Source organism: Carcharhinus amblyrhynchos, chromosome 15, assembly GCF_965287045.1.
Source record: "Carcharhinus amblyrhynchos chromosome 15, sCarAmb.v2.hapA, whole genome shotgun sequence".
In the NCBI taxonomy this organism is placed as follows: Eukaryota; Metazoa; Chordata; class Chondrichthyes; order Carcharhiniformes; family Carcharhinidae; genus Carcharhinus; species Carcharhinus amblyrhynchos.
The window spans coordinates 12,023,173-12,042,370 of record NC_137338.1 but is presented as its reverse complement, the minus strand read 5'-3'; the positions used below and the strand labels follow the sequence as shown (position 1 = coordinate 12,042,370).

The following is a 19,198-nucleotide window of genomic DNA, read 5'->3' as shown; positions in this document are numbered from 1 at the left end:
TTGTTGCAGTTCACCCGTGCGCTCGCTTCTGTTATCCCTTTAAGTAATGTTCCCCAATCTATCGTAGACAACTTGCACCTCATATAATCATGGTTTCTTTTATTGAGATTTACACCCTAGTCTCAGAATCAACTACGTCACTCTCCCCCTTGATGAAGAATTTTATCACGTTATGGTCACTCATCCCCAAGGGGTCTCATGTAACAAGATTGCCAATTATTCCTTTCTCATTACAAAATATCCCAGTCTCGGTTGGCCTATTGTCTAGTTGGTTCCTCAATATATTGGTCCAGGAAACCATTCTGTACATACTCTAGGGATTTCTCCTCTGCTGTATTGCTACCAATTTGATTTACCCAAACTATATACTGATTAAAGTCACTCATAATTGCCAATATATCTTTATCACATGCATCTCTAATTTCCTATTTGATGCCACCCCCAATATCAACACTACAGTTTGTTGGGGTGAGTTCTATATATCATCCCCCACTAATTTTTATTGCCCCTTGGTGTTTCTCAGCTCCGCCCACACAGATTTCATATCATCAGAGCCACTGTCCTCCTTACTATTGTCTTAAAGATTAGAGGCTAGCCATCACAAAGGGAATCCCAATAAACCCATTTCGTTTTGAGCCGTTATTGGGATAAGATCAAGTGAACAGGCATGTGCGACTAAATTTGTATCCGATACCTGGTGTATCCTATCTTGCTGCAGACTTGTTTCCCATGATCCAAGTTCCAGTTGTCATAGCACACGGGCCTCCAGCCATATATCTTAGTCTTGGCATAAAGCACAAAACTTGAGTTTGCCAACCGGACTGTAATTTGAAAGGAAACACAAGGTTGTAACAAACCTTCTTGTCTATCTCATAAAATTCCTTCACCTGGGTAAATCATCATAAAATGGTACAAAAACTTCAGTTCATGAGAAGCCAGCGAGTTGCATTCTAATAAGTAACTGTGATTACAATGTGGCCGAGGGTATTTATTTAATTTCCCATTGATTAGTAAGCAATACGAAAGGGTTTTTGCAGGTCTAGGATTCAGTGACTTCATGGTGGCACAGTGGTTAGCACTGCTGCCTTACAGCACCAGGGACCCAGGTTCAATTCTAGCCTTGGGTGACTGTGCGGAGTCTGCACGTTCTCCCTGTGCCTGGGTGCTCCAGTTTCCTCCCACAGTACAAAGATGTGTGGGTAGGAGGATTGGCCGTGCTTAAAAAAAGTTGCCCCTTAATGTCCCAGGAGGTGTAGGTTAGATGCATTGGCCAGGGTAAATATGTGTGGTTTCAGGGATAGAGTGGGTGAAAAGGCCTGGGTAAGATATACTTTCAGAGGGTCAGTCGATGGGCTGAATGGACTCCTTCTGCACAGTAGGGATGCTATGATCTCAGTGGCATCATCAGAGGGCTTTATGACCTTTCAATATTTGGTAATAACTCTCAATATCTGTTGACACTTTCATACTCTTGCACTGTTCCCTTGAAGAATCCTCCACACCTCCACATTAATGATCTCATTCTGGGTTTTAAATAAAGGGGTTTTGTGATATTTAATCCACTAAAGCTGCAAGCTAACAGACACACTAATTCAAAGACAGCCATATACTCACAGGGATACAATAAGGGATATCAAATAATACCAACTACCTTGTGCTATAATTCTCTCAGACTCTTTCTGGAAACATCTGTGACGTTTCAGAAAAGATAACAATCAGGCTATCAGTATTAAAGAGTAAATCAACTTCCAGTGACCACATGTTGCATGGTGGCACAATGCTTAGCACTGCTGGCTCACAATGTCAGGGACCTGGGTTTGATTCCCAGCCTTGGGTCACTGCCGTGTGGAATTTGCATGTTCTCCCTGTGCCTGTATGGGTTTCATAAGAATATAAGAACATAAGAAATAGGAGCAGGAGTAGGCCATCTAGCCCTTCGAGCCTGCCCCGCCATTCAATAAGATCATGGCTGATCTGTCTGGCTCAGTTCCACATTCCCGCCCTCTCCCCATAACCCTTAATCCCCTCTCTTATCAAAAACCCATCAACCCGCGTCTTAAAAATATTTAGCAAGGTAGCCTCCACCACTTCAACGGGCAGAGAATTCCAGAGATTCACCACCCTTTGAGTGAAGAAGTTCTTCCTCAACTCCATTCTAAACCGCCCCCCCTTTATCTTGAGGCTGTGCCCCCTAGTCCTACTATCCTTTCTGAGTGGGAAGAGTCTCTCCACCTCTATCCTATCCATCCCATTCATCATCTTATACGTCTCAATGAGATCTCCCCTCATTCTTCTAAACTCTAACGAGTACAAGCCTAGTTTATTCAGCCTCTCCTCATAGCTCAACCCCCTCAACTCCGGCATCAGCCTAGTAAACCTCCTCTGCACTCCCTCCAAGGCCAAAATATCCTTGCATAAGTACGGCGCCCAAAACTGCACACAGTACTCCAGCTGCGACCTCACCAATGCCCTATACAGCCGCAGCAAGACCTCCCTACTTTTATATTCAATCCCCCTCGCTATGAAGGCCAGCATCCCATTCGCCTTCCTGACCACCTGCTGCACCTGCAAGCTGGGTTTTTGCGACTCATGCACAAGGACCCCGAGGTCCCTCTGCACCGTCGCCTGCTGCAGTTTTTCACCCCTTAAGTAATAATCCTTCCTACCATTCTTCCTACCAAAGTGGACCACCTCGCACTTGCCAACATTAAATTCCATTTGCCATTTCCTGGCCCATTCGCCCAGCCTATCTAGATCCTTCTGTAGACTCTCCACACCCTCCGCGCAATTTGCCGTTCCACCAATCTTGGTGTCATCAGCAAATTTCGACACCATACACTCCTCTGAGTGCTCTCGTTTTCTCCCATCCTCCAAAGATGTGTAGGTTAGCTGGATGCTCAATTGCCCCTTAGTGTCCAAAGATTTTTTTTTATTTTTTGGTGTCACAAGTAGGCTTACATGAACACTGCAATGAAGTTACTTTGAAAATCCCTGTCGGTTAGGTGCAATCGCCATGGTAAATGTGCGGGGTCATGAGGATCAGGCGGGAAGGGCCTTGGGCCTAAGCAAAATACTCCTTTGGGAAGTCAGTGTAGACTCAATGGATGGAATGGCCTTCTTCTGCATTGTAGGGATTCTATGGTTTTACTTATTATTTTCATAACTTATTAAGTAAATGGAATGAAAACTTTAGTTAGTTCCAAGTTACTTATATCATTTATGTTTTTGTTGAGATGGTGGTCTTTAAGTGATTGTTCTCCTGGGGACAATACCATAGAAACATCAGAAACATCTGCACTGTCTGTGCGAAGTTTGCATGTTCTCCCCGTGTCTGTGTGGGCTTCCTCCAGGTGCTCAGGTTTCCTCCCATAGTCTGAAAGACGTGCTGGTTAGCTGCATTGGCCATGCTAAATCCTCCCTCAGTGTACCCAAACAGGTGCTGGAGTGTGGCGACTAGGGGTTTTCACAGTAACATTACAGTGTTAATGTAAGCCTACTTGTGACTAATAAATTAAACAAATAAACTTTAAGGGTAGTCATTATCGTTAGCTTTCCTTAAATTATTCTTTCATGTTCTTTCAGTGTTAAATTCCACTAAAAAAAATCAAATATTTTATTCTGAACTTGGTAATATAAACATTCAACTAAAGTAAACACAGTCGAGCCATAGAGGTTCACAGGCTTGGAAACAGGGCCTTTCAGCCCAACTTGTCCATGCTGCCTCTTTTTTTAGCCATGAAGTTAGTCCCAATTGCCCACATTTGGCCCATTTCCCTCTATACCCATCTTACCCATATAACTGTCTAAACACTTTTCAAAAGACAAAATTGTACCCGCCTCTACTACTACATCTGGCAGCTCGTTCCAGACACTCACCACCCTCTGTGTGAAAAAAATGCCCCTCTGGACACTTTTGTATCTCTCCCCTCTCACCTTAAACCTATGCCTTCTAGTTTTAGACTCCCCTACCTTTGGGAAAAGACATTGACCATCTAGCTGACCTATGCCCCCCCTTATTTTGTAGACCTCTATAAGATCACCCCTCAGCCACCTACGTTCCCAAAAAAAATGTCTCAGTCTATCCAGCCTCTTCTCAAACAATCAAGTCCTGGTAGCATCCTAGTAAACCTTTTCTGCTCTCTTTCTAGTTTAATAATATCCTTTCTGTAATAAAGTGACCAGAAATGTACACTGTATTCCAAGTGTGGCCTTACCAATGTCTTGTACAACTTCAACAAGACGTCCCAACTCCTGTATTCAATGTACTGACCAATGAAACCAAGCATGCCAAATGTCTTCTTCACCATTCTGTCCACCTGTGACTCCATCAAGGAGCTATGAACATGTATCCCTAACTTCTTTGATCTATAACTCTTAGTAATGTGGGCAAGTGTCATGTGAGCAAAGGTCACATGATTAAATCTCCAGAGATGCTTCAAACCAGAGTTGGCAAGCTAGATTTGCAGGAAAGAAGAAGATAGTGAAAACACTTTCAATGTAAGACAGACACAAAGCAACGGCATTGCAAAATCTTTCTTACAGCATTCTTCATCCTTGCCATTGTGGCATTGAGGAATTCCATCACACCACTGTGAGGGGTTCACACACTCATCATGCTTTCCACAGGGTATACAGTTGGAAGTCGAAACTAAAACAAGAAATATAAAAGATTAAAAATGCCTTTTGGGCAAAGACTTTCGTCCTGGGACCTGACATATACATATAAAACCACGATAATCTTTTAAAACAATGTGCGGCACTTAAAGCTCCCCCCCCCCACCTCACCCACCCCCCACACCCACCACCAAGGCAGACTTCTGGGATATTAGATTGGGCGGGGAGCGGGGGGGGGTGCCATGACTGGGGATTCTGCTCCCCTCATGCCTCTGTCCCTGATTTAGTCCATGGTGGAGAATCTTGTGGATGGCCTTCCCACTCTGCTACCAATTGACACCCCTTGAGTGAGCAATTCATGCCCACTAAAAACAAGAGAAAAAGTTTAGATCAACGTTTATCCCTCAACCAACACTAAAACACACGGTATTATTGCATTGCTGTTTGTGGCACCTTGCTATGCAGAACCATGCTGCCACGTTTCCTGCGTTACAACTGTAACTACTTTCAACAATTAATTAATTGGCCATACAGTGCTTCAGGATTTCTTCAGGTCATGAAAGGCACTATCTAAATGCAAGTTCTTCCTTTCTAAATCTCACTGCCCCAATATAATTCCATTCATTCTATACATATGGAGTGAGATTTTATGGCCTCACTCTTCCCAAAACCGTAAAGACTATCACTGTTTGCTGTGCAGATACATGGACCTGGGTCGGATCTCCGACTTGGGTCGGTGTCTGTGGGAGTTTGCACATTCTCCCCGTGCTTGCGTGGGTTTTCTCCGGGTGCTCCGGTTTCCTCCCGCACCCCAAAAACGTGTTTTTAGGCTGATTGGTGTTAACAAATTGTCCCTAAGTTAGACCTCCCTTAATCTGGCGCACGTATAATTCTCTAATTGCACACCTTAACTGTGGAGTCCAAGAGACGTAGACAAAAGTCGTAGGTAGAGGAAGGATTGAAACGAGACACTCACTGAGTGTTAAAATGGGCGGCGTGGGCTTGTAGGGCCCAGGGGCCTGTTTTCTATGCTGTGTTGTTCTTTGCTCTTTGTCCTGCCTGAGGTCAACAGACCATTCCATGGTCCACCGGCTCATCCACTCCCACTCCCGTGGTGGGCTGGGTGGTAAAATTCCAGCCATGATGCCCAATTTTCTTTTTCACGCCTCGACCAAGATTTCCACGTTAAATGTCATTTCCCATTTGTCTGCCTAATTTTGGCATTAATCTAAATCTTGGTAAACCTCCAGCTATCCCTTCCAGAAAGGGGTTTACTGACAGTGGGAGACCTCACCTCCATTGGTTTTCCCACCAAAACATTGGCGAGATTCCTGTGGAATGGTAATGGAGCCGACTGCCACTTTGCTTCCAGCTTATCGCCTCAAAATGAAACCACTCCTATCTCGCTCGATCCAGGGTGGGTGAGATTCCTCCCAAGTAATGGATTCCCGCAGCCTACCACTCACCATAGATCAGGTAAGTTTAAAGGTCCAGCCAAATTGACAAGTCAAGAAGAAGATAAGTGGGCAAGGTTTGGGGGCACAGGTTTGATTCAGGTTAAGCCTCTATTGCCTGGGGTGAGGGTCAGGTCAGGCCAGAGGCAGTGGGGGTTGGCAAGGTTTATCGGTTCGGATTGGGCCTGGTGAGGGAGGGCCTCATCACCAGGGGTGGGCAGTCATGCCAGATCAGGCTGTGGGAGAGAAGGGGTGGGTTTTGAAGAGGAGAGTGGGTTAGGGTTGGGTCAGGTTGGTCCTGGCGGTGGTTGAGGAAGATGGAGAGTTGAGTGGGTGGGGGTGTGGGAGGAAGGGGCTGAGGCCAGGAAGTGGTTGAGGAGTGTGCAGTCAAGTCAGACCTGTGGGTGGGGGGAGGGGACGGAGGGGAGAGAAGTTCACGTCTGGATGGGCCAGCTGGTGGAGATCGGGTTGGTATTCTTGGGTCAGGCCAGATGGGGCAAGGTCAGGCAGACAGAAGGTGATTAGGGGAGTGGTAGGGTGTGGTGGCAGGGAAGGCGGGGTGGGTGGTGCAGGTATCCCATTAAGGTTAGGTGGGTAGTTAGTAGTACAGGTGGGAGGGAGTCCTGCTGGGACCCGGATCCAGTTGGGTTGGGAGGGTGGAGGGGGAGACCCATGGGAGGTCAGGAGTGGTGGGTAGTCCTCTGAGCGGTCAGAGGTCCCAAGGGAAAGGTTGGGGTGGGTCAGTATAACATTTACTCAGAAGCTCGTGATGGTTCTTCTGACCTTTCCTGAGGAACCAGTAAGATAGAATGATAGAATCCCTACAGTGTTGAAGGAAGCCACTCACCCACCGAGTCTGCACTGACCACAATGCCATCCAGACCGTATCCCCATGACCCCATTCATTTACCCTAGCTAGTCCCCTCTGACACTATGGGGCAATTTATCATGGCCAATCCACCTACCCTGCATACCTTTGGACTGTGGGAGGATATCGGAGGACCTGGAGGAAACCCACTCAGGCATGGGGAGAATGTGCAAACAAAGGCAGAAATTGAACCCAGGTCCCTGGCGCCATGAGGCAGCAGTGCTATCCACTGTGCCACCAACCGTGCCGTGGAAACAGTCCAAAGTTTGTGATTTAAATTGCATTTTCAAATGGTTCCCTATACAGGGCAATTGCCCGAGTGAAGTTTGAATTTCCCAGACATACATAACTTGAGGTGCTGGAGATGGGGATGGGGTGGGGCCGGGGGGAGGGGTGGGATGGGGGAGGTCGGAGGGGTTCCGAGTGCAACTTTGAGACTCCCCCCACCCCCCCACCCCCTGCCCCCCGACCCAGCTACACAGCCCAGAGGTAATGGACAATTTTTTTTTAAATCCAAAACTTCACATGCGTAATACAGCAGTGAAAAAATTGGCCCCGTTCTCTAGAATACTCACTAAAATACCAGACGATGGCCGAGATAACTCCCAAGGAAAACAGCAAACCCCCGGCAATCAAACCAATCAGTAAGTTTTTCCTTTTGGCTGTAACGACAAAAGCGTATTAGAGGAACAAATATGTCACATTGAGGTAGTTACCCATCCGATAGGCAGCACACCCATTTTAAATAGAATTACCCAGCACAGGATGGACGATGCAGCAAAGACATATGTGCTGGTATTTATGCTCTACACCAGCCTCCTCTGACCCTTCACCATCCAAACCCATCCACATAACCTTCTATTAGTTTCTCCCTTAGGAATATAGCCAGCTCCCCCATTAAAGTTTTATAGGTTATTTACTTAGTGTCACAAGTAGGCTTACATTAACACTGCAATGTAGTTACTGTGAAAATCCCCTAGTCACCACACTCCGGCGCCTGTTCGAGTACACTGATGGAGAATTCAGCGTGGCCAGTGCACCTAACCGGCAGGGAAACCGGAGCACCCGGAGGAAACCCATGCAGAAACGGGGAGAATGTGCAAACCCCACACAGACAGTGACCCAAGCTGGGAGTCGAACCTGGGTTCCTGGTGCTACGAGGCAGCAGTGCCACCAGAAGCAGGAGGAGACCATTCAGCTCTTCGAGCCTACTCCACCATTCATTTTGATCATGGCCGATCATAAAATACAATATCCTGATCCTGCCTTCCCCGTACTCCCCCCCCCCATAATACCTGGAGTTCCTTTAGCCCCAAGAGCTATATGTAATTTCGCCTTGAAATCACACAATGATTTACTGAGTGTACATCAAATAATAGTGCAATGTGGAAACTCCACACAGACAGTGACCCAAAGCTGGGAATCAAACATGGGTCGCTGGCACTGTGAGACAGCAGTGCTAGCCACTGTGCCGCCGTGCCGCCTTCTGCTGCAGACAACAGCACAATAAATTTACACCGACAAAAGTCCCCTCTTTTGTCATTCAATACAGAGATTTAGATAAATATGACGGTTTGTAGTTGGCAGCAGATTCCATTTGTGGTGAATGGTAAGCAATGCAAAGGTGTTATGTTGGAGTGTTATGGTAAGATTATATAAGGCATTGGTGAGGCCAAATTGAGAGTATTGTGTACAGTTTTGGTCACCTAGTTACAGGGAGGATGTAAATAAGGTTGAAAGAGTGCAGAGAAAGTTCACAAGGATGTTGCCAGGACTTGAGAAGCTGAGTTACAGGGAGAGATTGAATAGGTTAGGACTTTATTCCCTGGAGCGTAGAAGAATGAGAGGAGATTTGATAGAGGTGTATAAGATTTTGATGGGTATAGATAGAGTGAATGCAAGCAGGCTTTTTCCACTGAGGCTAGGGGACAAAAAAAGCAGAGGGCATGGGTTAAGGGTGAAAGGAGAAAAGTTTAAAGGGAATATTAGGGGGGGCTTCTTCACGCAGAGAGCGGTCGGAGTGTGGAATGAGCTGTCGGATAAAATGGTAAATGCGGGGTCACTTTTAACATTTAAGAAAAACTTGGACAGGTACATGGATGAGAGGGGTATGGAGGGATATGGTCCAAGCGTAGATCAGTGGGACTAGGCAAAAAGTGGCTCAGCACAGACAAGAAGGGCCAAAAGGCCTGTTTCTGAGCTTTAATTTTCCATGGTTCTACAGTTACAGGTTGGCACACCAACTTCTGCTTTGAATCAGAATCTGGGGGATTAAAGAAGATTCGAGGCAGGAGTTGGAGGAATGGCGTGAAAATGAACGACTCGTAATTCTAGGGGTAAAGGTTGATATTACTGCTAACCTGTTTTCATAACGTTGCTTACTTAGTGTAAGTAAGAAACCTCACAAACTGGAAGGACAGGTAGCGGCCCTTTTTGATATTAATAACACAAAGCATCGATAGACTTTTGCCCCTCTGTGGATGGTTATTACGTACTACCGTGTCAGCCTCGACTGAGTGGCAGCATGTCCACCTCCTCAATCAGAAGGTTCAGGGTTCAAGTCCTGCTCCGGAGGCTGGACCATGTCATTGCACTTGGTGTTTCAGTGCAGTCCTGAGGTAGTCCTGCATCAATCGCTGTGTAAGTGTTGAACCCGGGCTGTGTAGGCTTTCACAAGGGGATGTAAATCCTCCCACAACACTCTTTCAAAGAAGAACAGAGGCCTTCGCCAGGTCAATAGCTGTCCCGTGACCAACATTGTTATTTGTGCTGTGTGCAAATGGGCTACCATATTTCCTGTGTCACACACAGTGACCACACCTCAAATTAAATACTCCATTAGCTGGAGAGAACTTGCCAATGCCCTGAGGTCATGAATGGTGCAATATTCCCTCAGTACTACATGCAAATTCAGCTGAGCTGGAGTTAGTGATCTGTGTAAAAGTTTAATTTATTAGTCACAAGTAGGCTAACATTAGCACTGTTACTGTGAAGATCCCCTAGTCATCACACTCTGGCGTCTGTTTGGGTACACCGAGGGAGAATTTAGCATGGCCAATGCACCTAAGCAGCACATCTTTGGAGTGTGGGAGGAAACTGGAGCACCCAGAGGAAGCCCACGCAGATGTGGGCAGAACGTGCAGACTCCACACACAGACGTGACCCAAGCCGAGAATCGAGCCAGAGTCCTTGGCGCTGTGAGGCAACACTGCTAACCACGGTGCCACCATGCCACCCTGTTGCAAGCTATAACTAGTGTTGCTGCTGTGCCTGGGCGTGTGAAAGTGCCTCACGATGCAGGCAGGAAGGAGAAAGTTTCCTACCTATCTTATACCAGAAATGTGTGTAACAAGCTCTAATCCCGGGCGGCACATTACTTAATCCAGGGGGAAGAGGTGTATACCTGGCACAGCGACGAAGGATTTCTGGTTGAATGACGGCCCCCCATAAATTGGAGGCTCAAAGACATTGTATGTTGGCTGGTGATGTAGGGAAGACGTATAATCTTGAAATAAATGACTTGTACTTTGCGGATATCTCGGACTCATAAAAGATCTGCTTCCCTGAAAAAGAGACATCTTCGCGTGAAGACAGTTTAAGCGTCAATTTTGTCCCCACATCCCCCCCAGTATTTTGACTGACTTCTAATTATAATGGAGTTAGAATGTTCTCTGTGGAAAGAAGGCAAGCAACCTGTACTGGGGACCTGGCTTCAAAACCCACCACGGCAGATGGTGGAAATTGAATTCAACAAAAAATGTCCGGAAATAAGAATCTATTGATGACCATGAAACCATTGTCCCATTTGGTTCACTAATCCCCTTTGGGGAAGGAAATCTGCTGTCCTTACCTGGTCTGGCCTACATGTGACTCCAGAGTCATAGCAATGTGGTTGATACTCAACTGCCCTCAAGGGCAACTAGAGATGGGCAATCAATGCTGGCCCAGCCAGCGACACCCATGTCCCACAAATAAATTAAAAAAAAGGCCTCACCTCGATCATGAACACCACCTTCTAAAAAAAGGTGTAAAAAAGTGGGTGTCACGGTGGCACACTGGTTAGCAATGCCGCCTCACAGCGCCAGGGACCCAGGTTCAACTCAAGCCTTGGGTCACTGTCTGTGTGGAGTTCGCAGGTTCTCCCTGTATCTGCATGGGCAACAATGTCCTTTAGGGCAGGAAATTTGCCATCTGGCCTACATGTGACTCCAGAGCCACAGCAATGTGGTTGACTCTCAATTGCCGTCTGGCAACGAGGGATGGGCAATAAACGGTGGCCAGCCAGCGACACCCATATGCCACAAATGAATTTTTTTCAAATCCATTTATCAGCCACACTGAAGTTAACTGGGATGTGACAGATGCCATCCATCCTAAGCTTTGACCTCCTTGATTCCTAAGCTTCAGAGGGTGAAGGAGCATCGAGCAGAGGCTACGCTACCCATGTCAGGTCATGAGACTCTTGGCATAGCTGAAGGATGGCATCAAGTGTGGATGGCTCCTAATGTCATCGGTGACCAATTTCCCGGAGTTGGGAGACCTACCAACAGCGGGGAGGGGGCAAAGGGTTACAGAGAATAAACAAGGGACGCCGATGTTGGTCTTGAAATGGGTGGATTGAGCACTGGCAGTTGGGGGTGGCAAGGAAGCACTAAGGGTGGTGAGAGGCACTGACATTGGCGTAGGGAGGAAAGAGTGGGGTTAGAGGCCACTGGTAGTAGGTGGAGGGGTCACCGACATTAATGGTGGGAACACCAGTACTGGTGGGCCTGAAGACTGGCAGTAGATGGAGGGAGCTCTGGCTGAGAGGGGGCACTGGCAGTAGTGAAGGGACACTGACAGTGGGGCTTGAGGGCACTGGCAGTAAATGGAGGAAGCACTTGACCAGTGGTTATGAGACACTGATAATAGGTGAAGGGTTGGCAATGTTTGGAAGAAGAACAGACAAGAAGCTGATGGCCTAGTGGTATTATTGCAAGGCTATTAATCCAGCTAATATTCTGGAGACCCAGTTTCGAATCCCACCACAACAGATGGTGGAATTTGAATTCAATAACAAATATTAGGAAATAAGAATCTACATGAAACCGTTGTTGATTGCCAGAAAAACTCATCGTGTTTATGGATGTCCTTTAGAGAAAGAAATCTGCCATCCTTATCTGGTCTGGCCTACATGTGAATCCAGAGCCACAGCAATGTAGTTAACTTTCAACTGGCCTCTGAAATGGCCTAGCCAAGGGCAATTAGGGATGGGCAGTAAATACTGGCCAGCCAGCAATGCCCATGCTCTGTGAATGAATAAATGAGACAGTAGTTGGAACTCACAGTGGCCAGGGGCACTGATGATGGGTGAAAGAAGCACTAACTGGCAAGGGGAACTGAGAGTGGGACTGGAGTCACTGGTGGTGGTTCAGTAGCACTGAAAGCTGTGATGAGGAGGGGGTTCATTGACAGTGGTATAGGAGCCACATTGTCAGTGGTTGGCATGTATCTTAGACCCTGAGATTTACCAAGACACATGGATGTTACAGCACAGAATTAGGCCATTCAGCCTAGCCAATCCATTTTGACACGTACAACCAGTTCCAGCTTAGTCACCTGTTCTTTCCAAATCTTTCTTCTTTATCCACTATCCAATCTAACCTTGAATGGGGGCATTGTTCATACCTTAACCACTAACTCTGAAAATTAAGTCTCACAAATCCCTAAGTAAGATAATATCAGGGATGATTGACTGACTTTAGTTATGAGGAATCATTAGACAAAGTGGGTCTCTGTTTGTTAGAACAGAAAATATTAAGAGGAGATCTAATCAGAGTGTCAAGATTATGAAGTTCTCTGATAAAGAAATGGAAGCGATTATTTGACTGGGTTGGTTACAAGGGATGAGTAAATCCAAATAATTGGCTAAAAGGTCTTAGGAGATTTTCTTCACACAGAGTGAGAATCCACAGCTTTTAAAAATGAAGTGGAGAATTATTTCAAGGAGAACAATGGCACACGAACTCATAGGAAAAGATAATGGAACTCTTCGATTTGATTTGTTATTGTCACATGTGTCAGTTGGTCCGTGACCTCAGGCTTTTGTATCTTTTTCCTGAAGGAAGAAGGTGGAACAGAGAACATTCAGGGTGCATAGGGTCCTTAATTATATTGGTTGCTACGCCGAGGCAGTGGGAAATGTAGACAGAATCAATGGATGGGAGGCTGGTTTGCGTGATGGATTGGTTACATTCACGACCTTTTGTAGTTTGTTGCGGTCTTGGGCAGAGCAGGAACTATACCAAGCTCTGATACAACCAGAAAGAATGCTTTCTATGGTGCATCAGTAAAAGTTGGTGAGAGTTGTAGCTGACATGCCAAATTTCCTTCTGAGGGAGTAGAGGCATTGGTGGGCTTTCTTATCCATAGTGTCGGCATGGGGGTGACCAGGACAGATTACTGGTGATCGGGACACCTAAAAACTTGAAGCTCTTTGGATCATTCTTTTAAAGTTTAGCATTGGTATGGTGAGTTGAATAGCTTTGCCTATGCAGTTCAGTTCTATGGTCTCTAAAATTAGTTAGGGACTGTTTCTGGGCACAGAACCAGTGCTATATAAGTAGTGCAGCCCTCTAACCGCAAGGCCTTAATCGATTTGACGCTTTATTAATATAATTTTAGTGAGCTGTTGTTTTCTACTGCCCCTCCACAGGCACTATGTCCATTTTACATTTTTGAACACCGTCTTGCTGGCAGCGGCTCTGAGTTTAGCTCCTGTCAATAAAATAATGAGGGGCGTAGATAGGATAATGGTCAACATCTTTTCCCAAAGGTAGAGCAGTCTAAAACTAGAGGGCATAGGTTTAAGGTGAGAGGGAAGATATACAAGAGGATCCAGAGGGGCAACTTCTTCATACAGGGGGTGGTCAGTGTCTGGAATGAGCTCCCGGAGGCAGTAATCGAGGCAGTTACTATTTTATCTTTTACAAAGCAATTAGACAGTTGCATTGGTAAGATGGGTATAGAGGGATATGGGCCAAACATGGGCAATTGGGACTAGGTTAGTGGTAAAAGCTGGGTGCAATGGACAAGTTGGGCTGAAGAGCCTTTTTCCGTGCTATAAATCTCTATGACTCTAAGAGCATCAACTGGAAACAGAAGAGGGGATTGGGAATATTCTGGAGTCAGAGGAAGTATTCCTGCTCCTCCTGTCTCAATGGGATTGATATTTCTTTTCTTAAAAAAAAGCTTATCTTTTCACACTTGCCATAATGACTCCTTAAGAATTCCCATAAATATGATTTAGCAATGGGAGCCTAAAACAGACAAAGGATGAGGAAAACTTGACAGGTTGGGCTTGTATCTATCAACATTTAGAAAAGTAGGAGGTGACTTGTTCAAAACCTTTAAGATATTGATGGTTATTAACAGGGTGGATGTGAAGAGGATGTTTTCCCTTGTGGGAGGACCTAGAACTCAGGGGGGGGGGATGTGGTCACTGTTTAAAAATCAAGGGCAGAATTTACCCGTCTGGCCCACCACGGGAATAGTAACGGACGGGACAGGATCATGCAAAGGTCCGTCGACCTCGGACAAGATTTTCCGATCTTGGGGCACGTACAGCCAGAAAATCCTGCCCAAGGAATCATCCGATTAAGACAAAGAGGAGGAGAAATTCTTTCCCTCAGTGCGTGTGAGTCTCTGGAACTCTCTTCCTCAAAGGGCAGTGGAAGCAAAAGTCTTGGAATATTTTTAAGGCAAAACCAGATAGATTCTTGATCAACCAGGGGGTGAAAGGGTAGACAGGAATGTGGGATTGAGGCTTCAGTCAGATCAGCCTTGACCTTGTTGAAAGGCAGAGCAGTCTCGAGATGCCGAGTGACCTAATCCTGCTCCTAATTTTTATGTTAGCATTTATAAGGGCCTTTTTTAAGGGGCAGCCAAAGGTGCCTGAAATATAACCCAAACAGGTCATCTCCTACACGGCAAAGACCCATTGTTATGCCTATTTTGTGAGGTTCTGCTTCTACCATTGAGTCAAAAAGATCAAAAATGTAGAAAGAGGCTCAAAACCTATCCAAAAATAGCCCCATGTAAAAAAAGTGGACATAAAAGTAGCCTTGTACTTACCGACATGAAAGACATGTTTTCACAAGTTCAGACGATGTACTATCTCTGGCCACCAATCTTGAGGCACTTGGTGGAATCTGAAATATGGAAAAGGAAGCTGCTTTGTGAGAACAGGTACAGGTGAGGATGGCACAAGAATTGACAGAACAACTGGTTTCAAACTTAATTAGAATTTCAGAGAGACCCTCTCAATCTCCCAGCTTAACCTCGTTGGCAGATCAATGATTCACATAATGGAGGCAAGATTGGGGACCTTAATCCCAAAAGGATTGTTTAAAGTTCTTATTTGTTATTCACAAGTTAAGGCTTACATTAACACTGCAGTGAAGTTACTGTGAAATTCCCCCAGTTGTCACACTCAGGCGCCTGTTCAATGTGTCTAACCAGCACGTCTTTCAGACTGTGGGAGGAAACTGGAGCACCCAGAGGAAACCCACATAGACACAGAGGGAAAATGCAAGCTCCACACAGACAGTGACCCAAGCTGGAAATCGAAACCGGGTCCTTGGCGCTGTGAGACAGCAGTGCTAAACACCATGCCACCGAGCCGCCCCCCACTGTGTCCACGGGGGCAAAATGTTGCATTCAATCATTCAGAATCATTGGATAATTTAGCGCCAGCGACATTCCAAGTAAGAGATAACACCAAAGAGTGCAACCAACTGAGTTGATTTGGCTGTCACCACTCTTTGCTTATTAATGCAGTATAACTACAGCATGACCGAAATTCTTAAGAAACTAACAAGGTTCTAATTCAAAGGATAGTCTAATCAATGGAGATAGCTTCCACCAAAGCTTTTTTAAAATACATTCATGGGGATGTGGGCACCATCCTTAATTACCTTTGAACAGAAGGGCTGGCAAGGGCATTTCAGAAGGGTAGTTAAAAGTCAACCACATTGCTGTGGCTCAGGAGTCACATGTAGGCTAGACCAAGTAAGGTCGGCCAATTTCCTTTTCCAAAGGATATCAGTGAACCAGATGGGTTTTTGGGACTGGTAGCTACCACAAAGAGAAATAAGTACTGAGATTGTAGTACTAGTGGATGGTAATAAAATAACAGTGCAGGTTTATTGAGAAGGTGTTGCACATTCCAGGTCTAAGATGGAAGAGAAATAAAAGTCCATGAATCTCTCTGCTTACATCACTGCAGATGATGTTGACATTATGGCAGAAGAGATGCATCCACTGTAAATGCATAACATCCCTCCCCCTTTGTTTCTTTAGTCCTCAAACAACAACTTTTCCCAATGATTCAACTGCAGATCTAATTAAGCAGTCGATACATTATGTTGCACCATTATTTTCCACATACACAATTAATAAGACAGTGTCTCGGGGACGCTTATTTCTTTTGGGTTGTAGTCAATGCTCTGGAATTTGGCAATTCAAGATCTTTGGGGTGCCCTGGTGGCACTGCTGCCTCACAGCACCAAGGACCTGGGTTCCACTCCCGGCTTGAGTCACTGGCTCTGCAGAGTCTGCATGTTCTCCCTGTGTCTGTGTGGGTTTCCTCCAGGTGCTCACGTTTCCTTCCACAGTCTGAAAGACGTGCTGGTTAAGTGCATTGGCTACACTAAATTCCCTCAGTATACCTGAACAGGTGCTGGAGTGTGGCAACTAGGGGATCTTCACAGTAGCTATGTTGCAGTGTTAGTGTAAGCCTGCTTGTGGCACTAATAAATAAACTTAAGGGCCCTCTTTTTCTCCATTTGGTAATTCTTCCTGTGAAGTGTCAGCCTCCTTCAATGTTGAAGATTCTTCGGAAATAGCATTTGCATTTACCTCTGTGGTTAGTCTCTGTTCAGACGTGTCACTATTTAACATCCCTGATGTAACTATTTCTGGTGAAGCTTCAGTGAATTCATTTCTTGAGGTTAATATCTGGTCAGTTTGACGTCACCAAGCTCTCTCATTATCTGTCTGTATGGCTGTCAGATATTGGATCTGTTTTTGCTTGGATAACAGCAGGAAGACATTTTTCACTAGCTTCTTGCTAGTATTCGGTCTCCTTGAATAAATACTCTCCATAAGACGATAAGACCATAAGATATGGGAGCGGAATTAGGTCATTTGGCCCATCGAGTCTGTTCCACCATTCAATCAGAGCTAATATGATTCTCAGCCCTGCCTTCTCCCCTTAACCCTTGATCCCTTTATTGAGGTTGTCTCCTGGCAATCTGTGCTTATTGTTGGCGTTCGACAATATCTGAAGTATCAGGTAGTATCACAAGGTCAAAGTTTTGTCTAAGCTTCCTTTTTAAAAGCAGCATTGCTGGCAAATCCTTTGTTGCCGTGTGTGTGGTCTTCCTGTAGGATAATAACTTGTTACCAAAGTCAAAAACTATCTCTGCAGCCTACTAGCTAAAGAAGAAATAGCTTTATATGGCCCGGAGATTGTTGTCAAGCATTTATGACCAATCAAAAGTGTATAATGATGCCCATAAAGTATTGATGAAATTTTTTTACTCCAATTATTTAACTCAAAGCTTCCTTTTCTAGCAAAGCATAATTTGTTTTTGCACTAGTAAGTATTCATGAAGTAAAGATTATATCGGTTGTTCTCTTCCCGAGGATGTTATGTGCGAGACAATTGCGCCTACCCCATAGGATGATGCATTGCAAGCAAGTTGTCATGTGGAAGTTAAAATGTTCAGATTGAAGTTTCATAGTTTGGAAGTTAAATTGTACGGAAGCTAAAGTGTTCAAATTAAAGTTTCACACCTTCTCTGTACAGCAGTGGAAAATGTTTATCAGCTTACTAAACTTCAGAAAGAGTCAGCCTCTACATGAACAGGCTAATCTTCATCATTGCAGGCCCCATAACATTCTGCTTTTCAGCTTTCACCAGACAGTGAGCAAGACCAGATTTTTCCATAACAAATACCAAAGGCGAGATATGGGGATGGGCTGCGCAAATGAAGGATTAGCAGAAGTCAGTTTTCCATCCAATGAGAAAGGGCAAAAAGCCAGGATTTAATTGGTGAATATGCATACAGATGAAGGGATTAAAAAAAGCTACTTGTTTCTGATTTGCTTTAATTGACTAGAATTGCCAAGTTATTTGTTTGTAAGTTCAGAAACATTTGCAGGACAACTGCAAGCTGGTTTCTCCTTGAGCATAAGTCATTAAAGGCCTTGCATTGGATTATGCATGGTGTCTATTGCTGTTTGTATTCAAGTCGACGAAGACTGCCTAAGTTTGCTGGTACCTAGGATCTCTGACAGTAACTTCAACTTGGGATTGAAGTGGAACCGTTAACCCTGACTTCCTTAAAGTTTCTCTCACCTCTTCATAAACTCTCCCACACTCTTCTGTCCCGCGCCTTGTGCGGAGGGTGTGAAAAGTCTGCAGAGGGATCTGGATAGGCTGAGCAAGTGGGCGAGGAGCTGGCAGATGGAATACAATGTTGGCAAGTGTGAGGTTATCCACTTTGGCAGGAATAATATTAGGAGGGATTACTATTTAAAGGGCAAAAAGCTGCAGCATGCTACGGTGCAGAGGGACCTTGTGCATGAGTCGCAAAAACCCAGCCTGCAGGTGCAGCAGGTGATCAAGAAGGCAAATGGGATGCTGGCCCTCATAGCGAGGGGGATTGAATATAAAAGTAGGGAGGTCTTGCTGCAACTGTACAGGGCACTGGTGAGGCCGCAGCTGGAGCACTGTGTGCAGTTTTGGGCGCCGCACTTGCGCAAGGATATTTTGGCCTTGGAGGGAGTGCAGAGGAGGTTCACTAGGCTGATACCAGAGATGAGGGGGTTGGACTATGAAGAGAGGCTGAATAGACTGGGTTTGTACTCGTTGGAGTTTAGAAGGATGAGGGGGGGATCTTATAGAGACGTATAAGATAATGAAGGGGTTGGACAGGGTAGAGGTAGGGGGATTCTTCCCGCTCAGAAGGGACAGCAGGACTAGAGGGCACAGCCTCAAGATAAGGGGGGGGTGCAGTTTAGAACGGAGTTGAGGAGGAACTTCTTCACTCAAAGGGTGGTGAATCTCTGGAATTCTCTGCCCGTTGATGTGGTGGAGGCTACCTCGCTAAATATATTTAAGACGCGGGTAGATAGGTTTTTGGTAGGCAAGGGAATTAAGGGTTATGGGGAGAAAGTGGGAATGTGGAACTGAGCAACTTCAGATCAGCCATGATCT

The 19,198-nt window shown here is 45.5% G+C and overlaps 1 protein-coding gene across 1 annotated transcript in view; it reads right to left on the bottom strand.

Annotated features, from left to right (window-relative positions):
• The window catches only part of LOC145353511 (transmembrane protease serine 2-like), a 45,574-nt gene extending 35,090 nt beyond the window's left edge, over window positions 1-10,484 (bottom strand). The window contains exons 1-4 of the mRNA XM_080204320.1: window positions 10,340-10,484; window positions 7,512-7,598; window positions 4,541-4,648; window positions 695-821 (exon numbers count right to left, since the gene is read on the bottom strand). Of these exons, the coding sequence (XP_080060446.1) occupies window positions 695-821; window positions 4,541-4,648; window positions 7,512-7,598; window positions 10,340-10,484 (467 nt within the window). The remainder of the gene's footprint in view (window positions 1-694; window positions 822-4,540; window positions 4,649-7,511; window positions 7,599-10,339) is intronic.
• Window positions 10,485-19,198: the final 8,714 nt, after the last annotated feature.